The 12942-nt window shown below is 44.8% G+C and overlaps 1 protein-coding gene across 1 annotated transcript; it reads right to left on the reverse strand.

Annotated features, from left to right (window-relative positions):
* Positions 1-6228: 6228 nt before the first annotated feature.
* On the reverse strand, positions 6229-10335 carry zgc:114130 (uncharacterized protein LOC570332 homolog). The gene is given in 3 exon segments (XM_042064417.1): positions 6229-7554; positions 7556-8631; positions 10122-10335. Coding segments are annotated over 3 exon segments (1329 nt in total). The 5' UTR covers positions 10176-10335; the 3' UTR covers positions 6229-7355.
* Between the last annotated feature and the right edge of the window lie 2607 nt (positions 10336-12942).

The raw sequence follows: 12942 nt of genomic DNA on the forward strand, positions 1-12942 counted from the left end.
TACGCTAAAGCACACTGACCTCTGATTTTACGCTAAAGCACACTGACCACTGATTTTACGCTAAAGCACACTGACCACTGATTTTACGCTAAAGCACACTTGCCACTGATTTTACACTAAAGCACACTGGCCACTGATTTTACACTAAAGCACACTGACCACCGATTTTACACTAAAGCACACTGACCACTGATTTGACCACTGATTTTACACTAAAGCACACTGACCACTGATTTTACACTAAAGCACACTGACCACTGATTTTACACTAAAGCTGTCATATGTGGCCTTTGAGCACAGTGATCACTGATTTTACACTAAAGCACACTGACCACTGATTTTACACTAAAGCACACTGACCACTGATTTTACACTAAAGCACACTGACCACTGTTTTTACACTAAAGCACACTGACCACTGATTTTACACTAAAGCTGTCATATGTGGCCTTTGAGCACAGTGATCACTGATTTTACACTAAAACTGTCCCAATGGAACGTCATATGTGGCCTGGAGCCAAGACAGGAAACTCAAGCCCAACTGACATAATTTTGTAGACCTATAAATGGCTGTTTTGGTCGATGTTATTATGTAGGGGGAGGGTCAGCAAACTCTTCTGAGGAGTCATACTGGTGTGTTATTTTGCTATTGCATTGTTTGTTTGTATATTTTGGCCTGGTTTCCTACTCATGACTTACAACTAATGCTAGACTAAAAGAGAACTTCTATTGGTAACACTTTACTGTAAGGGTATGAATTATCATGAATTCATGCATGAATTAATTCATGTTTTATGCATTACTTAATTCCTTAAAATCTTATGAATCATTAGGTGGGCACATCATTATGAATTATGATTTCTTAAGCATGATCTTCATGATTACATGAATTTAAGGTTAATTGCTCATGAGTACATCATGTCTGTGGCCGCTCAACTAAAGTTGTGAATAATGACATGTTTTTAGAGAACTGCAGTCAGAATATGAGCAGTGTTCAAATCAGAATATGAGCATTTTTGCCAGAAAAATAAATAATCATGATCATGCTTAATAAATTATAATTCATAATGATGTGCCCACCGCACCTAATGCTTTAGGTGAAGTGCGGTTCATGCGGTCAGAAATGACAAACTATGAACTCATGTCAATTCCTGATGACTCATGAGATATTAAGGATAAATCATGAATTAATTCAGGCATGAATTCATGATAATTCAGGTACCCTTACCGTAAAGTGTTACCAAAGCATTTAGTCTTGGACTAGGCTTCATCCATGTACAGGAAACCAGGATAATATGTTAGGAAGGCTGCACACAATGCTTTAACTCCCTAACTATGCAGTACACACACACCCATACACAAACACAAGCAAGCACGCACATGCACACGCACACACACACAAAACACAATGTAATACTGCATTGCATTACTAGTGATGCGATGAAAAGATTGCATGGATGTGAATGAAGATCCAGAAACAGATCTGGTGACTCAGTGTGGTTTTGAGTGGGGTGCTAAACCCAGGCCTTTTCCGACCACACTGGATGGATGTGCCCAACTCATACTTATGGGAAGTCACAAGCCGACTCTAACTTGGCCTCTGCATGCACTGCCTTTCTCAACACTTAGCAACGCACGAGGGGGAAGGGGGGGGGGGGGGGGGGGGGGTTGCTAAACATGATGAACATCCAGTGCATGCATGTAAGACTGGGAAGACCCATAACCTTTTAACCTTAAAAGAGGGATGTATGTGTTTGAAAGGGAAGACACACATACTCTTCCTAAAACAACATACACGGAATCCCAACAGAGAAATAGCCTAGGAAGGAGTTCTGTAAAGATACAAACATTTTAGAGGAAACATGAAAAAAAAAACCAGTATGCCTTCGATGACTTCCTTAAAAAACTCCTCTGCCACTGATATAACGTGAGCAGGGCCAGGAAAGTGATATGGTCCACAGTGCTAAGTGGGATATGGTCCACAGTGCTAAGTGGGATATGGTCCACAGTGCTGTGAATAAGTCCTGCATGTGTGATGTGGGTAAGGGATCATATGAAAAGCCTGCCCGTGTAGTTGTCCGAGTGGTTCAAATGTAATACACACAGAGCTTTTGAATGGCTGCTCTCCGGCTCTCTCATCTGGCTAGGATTAACAGGAGGAAGGCTACCTTTACTTTTGAGCCTATTCGCCTTTTGAACTTGAATATGCTTCCCTCTTCCTCCCTCTCCTGGGACTAATCCCCCACACGTACTTACACCCCTGTCTGTCCTGTTCTTTCATTTTGTCCTGTCTTATATGTTGTGTTGTGTCTTATGGGTCACTATGCCTGCATGAAGACATTGCCCCTTGGAGATCATTTTTTTAAATTTAACTGAATTGAATATCCAAATCTTTATTTATGAAGCATTCCTAGGTGACCTGGTCTGATCTGTTTGTGTTCTGAGGAACACACTCTAGGCTTGAGTGGGTAGAAAAAGGAAAGGTTGTCCTTGGATGTGACATTTTGGATCAACATCCCAAACAATGGGCCATTGGCAGGGCGTCCAATGGGGGGCCACCTGACCCACAACAAAGAACGACAAAGATTCTTCATATTTTCCACATCCTTTACCTCACAGGCAAACAGTGGTCACGCTACAGTTCTGTTTAACAGTTTACTGGCCCTGAGGCATAACTTGTCCACTGTACAAAATTAGCTGCTTTTCACTACAGAAACAAATTCCTTTCTAATGGGGAAATTACCGAGGAGGACGGAGGGGGACCCAGGGGGCGCCCAGTGGCCGCTACAGGCCTGCTGTTTTGTATCGTCCATAGTATGGACAGGAAGTGATGTGGTGTGTGCAGGAAAGAAGGAACAGGAAGAGGAAGTAGGAGGGTGGCGGCTGGGGCAGGATGGAGTTCAGAGGGCAAGGTGACCCGGGGGGGGGGCTCAGAGTGAGAGAGAGAGAGGGGGGGGGGAGAGAGAGAGAGAGAGAGAGAGAGAGAGAGAGAGCTGTAGAAAAGGAGTGAGAGAGGGAAGAATAGATTTAGAAAAGGGGGAGCAAAACAGTGGAAGTACATTTGGAGGAAAGAGTGTGTGAGGTGAAGCGAGGGTGTGTGTGTGTGTGTGTGTGTGTGGGGGGGGGGGGTGACCGCTACACACCGCGTCACGCCGAGCCACTCCACGCCACAGTGTCTACAGCCGCAGACACAAGGCCTTCATCTGTCGGCAGATGAGAGGGGACGAGCGGCGTGAAGATTACTGTCCGCACTGCGTCACAGGGGGCAGCGCCACGAAAACAGATGTTACACGTCGCCGCGGAGACTGGAGAACGTGTGCTTCAGGCAAGGTCCACCCATCGAGACGTCCAGACCAGGCAGTTAATCAGACTGATGCACGCGTGTCTCTGTGTGTGTGTGTGTGTGTGTGTGTGTGTGTGTGTGTGTGTGTGTGTGTGTGTGTGTGTGTGTGTGTGTGTGTGTGTGTGTGTGTGTGTGTCTCTCTCTAAGTGTGTGTGTGTGTGAGTAAGGCACATAAACAGGTTAGCCATAGGAGTGTAACCCTACCTCACCTGTGTGCACGGCACCCAAGGTCCTGACTCATTCTGGCTTTTCCAGAGCCTTTACATTACACACACACAAGGTGCTTTTAACGACTGGAAATAAAGACAGTAGGGATGGGATGGGAACTATTAGTCAGAACGCTGTTTGTTTGTACCTCAATCTTTGAAAAATATCATAACAAACGCAAAGGTTTTACATACATTTAGCTTACATGGACAGATGGATATACCAGTGAACTTAGTGATTTACTAAAACCAGAAAGAAGAAAATAATAAACATTTACAAATGCCCAGAAATTAACTGCAAAAAACAGACCGCATAGTGGTTTGGCCTGCATACAGCCGTCACATTCTCATCTAGACAGGGACGTCAGTGGCAGTGCATTACACAAGCACTGGCTATTCATGGCTAAACTGTACCGCCAACCTACTGGTAGACATGCAACACAACAAGATCTTTTCCACATAGAAACACTGATAAACTATTGGCGTGTTTTTTTTTAATGGGTCATGTTGATATCTTTTTTGCATTTTGAGTTCACAGATGCCTTCTAGAACTTTGCAGTGATATGTTTTCCCTTTGGTGTGTTATTCATTGCTTAATCTTGTTAATGTTTCGAGTAATACCTTGACTATAATTATATAGTGGTGCAATAAAGAAATAAAAAAATAATAAAAACATGCATCTGTTTGATGTCCTAATTACCACTAGGCCTACATAATACTAGCACTTGAGGTCACGACTTGGACATAGCAAACAGTCACGTTCTGAAAATAACACAGTAAAGCTTAAGTTAGGAAAGCTGTACTTTCGCTCATAATGACAGAGTTCACTGTGCCTTGGCCTACACATTTCTGAAAGGGAGGCCATTCATGCCTAGTCTTTGACTAGAAAAGTGTTTGTGTGTAGTGCCACCTGCTGGTGGAAGCACACCTCTGTTACTCCTCAGCCTAGGTGGAAAGGCCTCACCGGAAACCTCCAAGTCACCAAAACTGGGCAAGTACAGAACATCATATTCCCTGGGGTTCTCCTTCTCAGAAGACACACACACACACACACACACACAGAGAGAGAGAGAGAGAGAGACTGACGTTTTTACCAAACGTAAAGCTGTGTTTTTCCTTTCTTTAATTTACTCTGCTTTTTATTCTATCGTGAGAACTTTTTGTTTTGCTTTGTTCTTTTCTCCCTTTCTTTTTCCCCCACTCTTTATTCAGCTCCTGTTTAATTCTCTTCCTGCCCATTCGCACATACAGTACTGAGAAACTCAGACAAACACCTTTCTCGCCCACACCCCAGCCCTCTCCACTCCCTCCCTCCTCCTCCTCCTCCTCCTCTCTCTCTCCCTCCTTCTTTTGGAGGGATTCCTTTCTGTGAGGGAGCATATGTTTGACCCGTAGCTCCAGTGAATGCGGCCATCTGCCAGAGATTCCTCCAGACCTGCGCTCTGTGTGAGAATGCGCCGTGCCTTTGTGCAAGCTCGCTGGGCGATGTGGGAGAATGCCGCCTTACAAAGGGCGACAGTAAGACAAGTTTAACCCTTTCCCTCCCGTCGCACGCTCAATGGCCACCCTCACCCACTGGCATTGTTGCCAGGCTGACAAGTGAGGGATGAACTGTATCGGTTCCTCCATTCACTGCACTGTTGTCTGACACACAAAAGCAGCAGACAGGGGAAAAAAATCAGATTTGACCACCCTCCCCCCCACCTCCTTTTCAATTCATACACTGACCTCCTTGTATAATTATTGAGAAATCAGGGACAAGAGGTCAACACCAGAAAAAAATAACTAACCCGTGGAGTACATGAAAACCATGGACTACGAGACAACTCGCACCGCAGACTGGGGAAAAAAAAGGAGGTATAACAGATCTAAACCCCAATGTCATGCAAAGTCTCCATCTAAGATTTTCTTATTCTTGGCTATTACTATCTCAGGGACTTCCCATAGAAAAGTGCTAGTAGTACACCTCTGGTGAGAAACTGAACTGTTACAGCAAGAGTGGCCATGTTGCTCGTGTCAAAAACCGTGAAACAAAAGCTACCATAACATTAGCATACAAGATCGGAACTGTTCAACACCCCCCCCCCCCCTTCTCCTAACCACCCCCATATCTCCACACTGAATAACAAAAGGCAGAATCAAAGCTTCTTGGCCTAAAGATAGCCTATGCTCTATGCAGATAAACAGAGTTCTCATAGGAAAGAGAAAAGCTGGAAACAATTGGGAAGGGGTGGATCACTGGCTTTAAGAAGCCGTGCAGCATGGGAGATGTATGTGATTCTGCATCCAAATACCAGTGCACAGGCCCTCACCCTGTGGTAGTAGTATAGAGCTCTCCATTTTGATGTCGTCAGAAGTGACACTGTTGGTACTGATCCACTATGTTCCAGTGTTAACAGAAATGCATATACAGCGTAAAGTTAAGAAATCCCTCTGTACGTACAACTTAGGCACAATGGGAACATTTCAACCGTTTTGAGGCGTGCATAGTGTAAACCCGAACTGAATTTGAGTTCAGAAAAATTATAGTAATCCCACAGACTCCAAGGACTCGAGCAGCACTGATCTATGGAATATTTGACAGGATAAATGTTCACCACTGCTGAAGTTTTTGAACTGTGGTAGATACCACAATAGTTTGGACTGACCATGCAAATCCCAAGAACAAAATCACAAATATGCGCTTAAAAAAGGTTTATTTTTCAGTACAAAAAGGAAACCAATATATTAAACTTAAACATTAAGGAAACACAATGCATGTTCTCTATAAATACAATAAAATAAATAAAAATTAATTTACTAAAGATTCTCCTTAAACACTACGGTGTGTAACATGACAGCCACCAAAAGGCATTTCATACAATCAAAAGAAATACGGGACCCATCATTGTGAACAGCTATAAAAAAGGTCAGAAACAAAAAGAAAATTACACTACTTTTTTCCTAGACACTAAAATATACACAATACAATTCACTACACCTGGGGCTTGAGTGTCCCACAATAACCCTCCCGTCCTTCAAATCAGTAACCCAAATGCTTTCTTTTTTTACATTAAGCCACCCAGTTTCTATGTAGTAGTTAAAGTTGTGGGAAAAAAACAAAGTCAAGCCATCGTCTCAAAATCTAGTTAGAGAACCATGAAGCATTGATCAGTACAAAAAGTTAGACAAGGGAAAGGAAAAAAAAGGAGAAAGGTCCCTTCAACACACAATGATATTGCAGCTTAACAAAAACCTGTTAAAACAACTTACAGGCACTTTAGCATTTTAAAACTGCAGCCAGTTTGGAAGAGGTCTGCTCTTAGGCACGTCTGAACACTGTGTGCATTGGAAAAAGCGCCTTTATCCAAAAAGTATAAAACGACACAAACACTGAATTCATTCAACAAACTTGATAACTCTTAAACCCTGGTCTTTGGCTTTTCACAATGAAATTTCTAGTTCTGGGAACAATAACATTTGTTTACTCAAATGTTTGTTTGTTTTTTTTTCCAGCAATACTGCATGTCATTTTTAACAGCCTGTTTTTAAGGCCACACTATTTAGAGATGGTCATCTCGTATTCTTTCAGCAAAACAAAAGTACAATATGCTTTACACCACTCTGATTCGCTTTCCAACCTGTCGATTGTATTTCCTTCTTTAGACAAAAGAAAAAAGAAAAAAAAAAGGGGAAAAAAAAAAAAAAAAAATGTCAAGGCACCTGCCTGTACAATACAGTAGATATACCACAGTATATGCTAGATCTTTCATGTCAAATAGAAAAAAACGGGGGGTTGGGGGGTGGGAAGGCTGGAGTCCGCCAATCTACAGGAAGAAGCCTGTGCTGCTGCCCTCACTGAAGAAGCCGTCGTCCGGCACGGACAGCTGGCTGAAGATGGGCAGCCGTTTGCCGACGCCCTCGAACCCCGAGGCGCAGGAATCCGAGCCGCTCAGGCTGCTGGCAGAGCTACCACACCCGCCCTCATGGTCGGAGAGTGACGTGTGGGAGAGGCTCCGCACCCCCATGGCAGTGGAGGAGGAGGAGGCGGCGGTCAGCATGGCCCCGGGGCCTCCGGTTGGGCTCTGCTGCAGGCACCTCTCGGCCGGCTCCAGCAGGCTGTGTGTGGGGGGGGGGGAGCGCCGAGGAGGAGGCCAGGCTGCAGGAGGAGCAGCCAGAGTCAGGCGAGGGCAGGAACTGAGGCTGGGGATCGCAGACGCTGGCCTCCAAGGCCGCGGCGGTGGCTGCCGCCGCTGCGGCTACCAGGGAGGCAGAGGCCACGTCCACGTCGTGGAAGGCGAGCGAGAGCAGTTCGGAGAGGTCGGACGAAGCCGGCGGCGAGAGGGATGGGGCGCGCAGGTAGGCGTGGGGCAGGGTGGGGTCCATGGCGGGCGGTGGATGGTTGGAGGGGAAGCCAGCGAAGCTGAAGCTCTGTTTGAGGAGAGGGGGACGCTGGGATGGGACACGGCCTGTTGAGGAGGAAGAGGAAAACTGCTTCGGGCGAGTGTGTGCGTGCGCGTGGTCGTCGTCCTCGTTGTTGTGTACAAAGTGGCAGCGGATGCCGTACGGACAGAAGCCCACTGAGTGGAACGTGCGGCACGGCTCCGTCTTGTACTTGGGGTGCCGGTTGAGGTCGCGCAGCTCCTCGAGGCCGTGAGCGAACTGGCACTTGCTGCCGTACTTGCACATGCCGCGTTCGGCATACGTGCGGCACAGCTCTGTCTTGTAGCGCGACGAAGTGGTGGACGCGGCTGTGGATGCCGCCATCGACACGGACGGCAGGGAAGTGCAGGAGCTGGCTGAGGCCGGCTTGCAGCTGCCGGGCTCTGTGGAGGCCCATCCCAGGCTGCTGGTGCTGCCCTCCACCATGCTGACAGAACGCTCGGCCCAGAATGACATCTTGTTCCAGTTTGAGGGAAGAGGGATGTCGGCGGGCTGCCCCCAATGGCCAGTGGTCCCCGCAGCGTTGACTTTGGAGTCGCTCAAGCACGAGGAGGAGGAGGAGGAGAAGGAACAGGAGGGTCTGATTTTTTTGTGTCCGACTGGTGAAACTGGCAAGGCAGACATCTTTGGAGGTTCCCGGAGGTCAAGACTGAGAAGCTGCTGCAAGAGGAAAAAAATAAACAGTGCTATTAATGTACTGCCTACATAATCACACAACATTTTTCAACTAATGGTACAACTTCCAAGGACAATTTAATATGTCAGATAGGCACCAGCTAACTGCAAACTCCACAGCCCAACTAAGTAGTAAAGTTTTTTTTTTTTACATAATTTGATTAACAAATCCACAGCGTTGAAGTTGCATAGTCGTGTTAATATCAGGTATCTTACTTTATCTGCGTGTAAAGTGACTTTTGTACTTTTAACTCACGTTAACTTACACCTGGTCCTTTGAACTAATGTTAACTGAAACGTGCACAAGATAACGGACCACAAGGCTGTTCTCTGGTTGCCAAGAACCGAGTCAAACGTGCCATTCTAAACGCCGACGAATCATCATAGTGGCTTTTCGCTTGACATAAACGACATGCTAACAAATAGAAACGTTAACGATGCCATGTGTTCCGAAACGCTGCAAAAGACAGACCTGCACGTTCCAAGGACCAACCAGGTCAACGTCTGTCATTTGGCGTAACACTGGCTAATCAGCTAGGACAACTTAAGCGGAGTAACGTTTACAGTAACGTTACTAATGTTCCCTCGCCCTATGTAAAACTAACGTGGAAAATCGAACAAAGCTGTCAAAAATTTCAACCTGCTTGTAATAATACTACATAGGCCCGTTTAGAGGTAGTAAGTTTGCAATGACTTACGTAAAAGTAGGTAACATCGCGTAAACAAAGACATAAAACTTGGGACAACAGGTTGTAAATGCTGCGCCGAGTGTCAGTGCGCTAACGCTAACTAGCCAGCTACGTTAGAATTTCTGACTTGGCAAATCCCACTTGTTTACGTTCAAAATGGGGTACATGGAAACGTGTCACCACTCACTTTAATAGAGAAATCGATGCAACATTTACAAAAACACACGGTATATACAAATAATGCAACCTTGTGTACAGTCAGCAAATTGCAGACTTTACCTAACCGCTATCAAACATGTTGCAACACTAGATTCTATGCAAAACAAAAGGCGCAATCTGCATACTGGCTAACGTTAGCAAAAGAAAGGTTATCATTTTGCCATTTCAGTTGGTCAAACTGTTTGTGATGCATTTGCATTTACCACGATTTTAATGGATTGATAAGATTTACATCTTGACATGTTTACACACACCAGTCTGTATATTTAACGATTAGGCCATATCATACGTTTTAAATGTCAAGCTTTTAGAGCAAATACCACTTGTTTGCTAGCTATTTGGCCATAACCTAGCTAGCGCTGCATAACGTTACCGAGAACTTTCGGGCAACTTCGCTATTTTCCCACCAGCCTTGTAACTTAACACAATTCCGGCATCGGAATTATTCTCAGGAAAACTTTCAACTAACTTAAATACAAATGGCTATGCTGTATAACTCCCAGCTAGTTAGCCAATGTTGTGTGGACAACTAGTTGTAGCAGTACTGCAAAGAAACCCCAGATTTACCTTGCACAGAACTTCATCCAAATCAATAAACTGATTTAGAGCGTACGACGGCATTTCACCTTCTTGCAAAGGCGTAGGTTGTATAAAGCTTTTCGACAGATAAACTTCTCTCTTCCTTGACGATCCTTGCAAACTTCTCTGTGTTGGACTTCAAAACTTTTCCGTCGACCCACGTGTGGTTTTAAAGCTGCACTGTAACATAGCCACACCTCCTCGTAACAAAAGTTGAGTAGCTAGTTGGTTTGCGCCTCCTACGTGACTCTCAACAATTTTGACTCAACTGTTCATGTGCAACAGTGACTCCCTTACAAATGCATGCCAGTGCATCACTTGTTGCAAGTTTTAATTGTCAGTGCATTTGCCATGGATTACTGTAGATGTTGTAGCCTGGAACCGCCACATTTAACGGAGAACTGGCTTTTGTAATTAGCCGCATTTGCTGTGTTCTTTTCGCAACAGTATGCTGTTAGCAAATGCTAAGTATTGCTTATTTTCGCACGAGCATAGCGCTACATCTCTGATAACACGAGCTCCCACGGTTCAGAGACATTAGACCAAGACATTCGGAATAGAACGTTCACATTAAGCACAAACGTGGGAAATAAAACTTTTTTTAATGTGAAAATGTGACTGTACACAAAAAACAAGGGGAAGGAGGGTTTACCAATATTGGTTGTAGGCCTATGTTGTGTGTGACATTTCCACCATGATCATCATGTTATTTGACTTTAGGATGGATTATAAACCACCATAGTTGTCAACTCAACTGCGAAATGGTCAATAATCCTATTGAAAACAATCTCCATAATTCTACAACAGGGCTAATCAACCACTAATATGGTCTGAGATGCATAGGCTCAAAGCATATGTCAATAAAATTCATTAATGGACCAACACTCAGTTATGCCAGGCCGCAAACTGTACTTAAAGTAGCAGTTTTGTTTAAAATAAGAATAACAACAAAAGAAAAGATAAACAACAAAAACAGTGTAAACAACACATCTTGTATGTGCATGCATAGCCTCGCCAGACCCCAGCAGCCGGTCCAGAGACTGCAGACAGACCTGACCCATAAACACCTTTAATTAGAGCAGGCCAAATAGTGGGGCTTTCACTCAAAAGTTCAAATGCAGACATTAAAGCTTTTCTGACAGCCCCCCTCCTTGCTGGTGACAGAAAACTGGGGTGACCTGTGGTCACACATGGAGAGCAGTCTGCCTTGATGATGTTCCGTCTCGCAAGGCACAGTATGGAGACGGTGTAGAGGAGACGTTGAGGACGTGTGAAACCACTGCTATTTTACCCACATCACGGGGGAGGCACAGTGGTTTTTGATAACAAGAATAGAATATTAAAATGTAGGCCTAAGCAATGTTGAGATGTTGCGAACAGTTGACATACTATTTCTGAAAGTAGCCTTTTGTGTAGTTTAATGTAAATAAGACAGTTAATCTCTTTGACGTAGCCTAAAAAAAAAAGTCAGTCTATGTGTGTCGTACCACAATTTGACCTTCACTCAGGAAATCCTCGTCTCACAGAGTGCAACTACACCCAGGGCTAAACTGTAATGAAACTGTGGGACAAACTGTAATGAAACAGACATTGTATGTTAACCTGCTTAATCTTCCATTAAAGGAGTACAGTGTGACGGGAATGTTGGGAAATTAACATTCTAAAGAATATCTGGGTTCATTGAATTCAACATAGAATTTTAGAACCTTCAATTGTTGCGGAACTTAGAATGTTCAAAAACCTACACCTTTAAGGGTTAATCTTCCATTCTAACCCTGTGGGGAGTCATCAGTGACAGCACCCTGTGATGGACCTGAACTGGGCCGCACGTGGCCCGTATCTCAGCAGAGTGTCAGCTGCTGTCTCTGCCCAGGATTCCATCAATTACCGGCGGAGCCTGCTTGTTAGTGGATTTTTCAAGCCTGTGGCTTTCACTCGGCCAGTCGTCACGTTGAGCTGTGCACTAACAAGGTTTTGCTGCCTTTGTTCGAATGAAAGAGAAAAAAAGACCAAGAGGGATGAGGAGGAGGAGGAGTGGGAGGGAGGGGCCTTGGGCCTGGCCGGGCCAAAATGTCAGCTCGCTAAGGAGGCTTGTTCAGACACAAGGGCTCTTGTGAGCTAGCTGACTTAAAGGCTCATGTCCGTGCTCTCTAACTTTCAGGAGCGACGTAACCTCAGCTTTTGCGTAAAGCCAGGAAGAGAAACTACTCCTAGACTAAGCCCATTGTCCAGGAGGCTGAGCACCCACAACACAGAAAGAGTAGATTTAAAAACGCACCATTGTGAGGTGACCGGGAAAGCTTCTCTGGGGGAAGCTTTTTCATTTTCTCCTGCTGCACTTCAATCCCCACATATTGGGATTGGTTGAATTAGCCGGCATGCCCATCTTCTGTCAAGTGAACTGGAGTGGAACTTAATTAGAGGACACCAATAGGGGAAGAAAAAGAAATCATTCAAGACAAAGTACACTCTGAATGATGAAAGTTAAAGAACATTTTCAAATTCCGTTGACATGATGACTAATGCACAGTGAGACTCCAGCCAGACAGTTTATTCATTCCTGAATTATTTTTAGTATCCTTATTGTTGTTCATGGCGACCTGAGGCAAAGCTGACGGCTTCTTCTGGAGACCTGGAGAAGTGCCATCAGTGACCTTTGAGGTTTGGGACAAAAGCTGAAGCACGTCACACCCCACACCTCAAGAACTGTTTATCTTGAGGCCATTAGGGAGTAGCAAACAGACATCTGGGGGTTTGTTTTGGGTGAGTAGTGGGGAACATTAACTAACTTCTAAGTTTTGATACAATG

The sequence above is a fragment of the Alosa sapidissima genome, chromosome 15 (genome assembly GCF_018492685.1).
Source record: "Alosa sapidissima isolate fAloSap1 chromosome 15, fAloSap1.pri, whole genome shotgun sequence".
NCBI classification, from domain to species: domain Eukaryota; kingdom Metazoa; phylum Chordata; class Actinopteri; order Clupeiformes; family Clupeidae; genus Alosa; species Alosa sapidissima.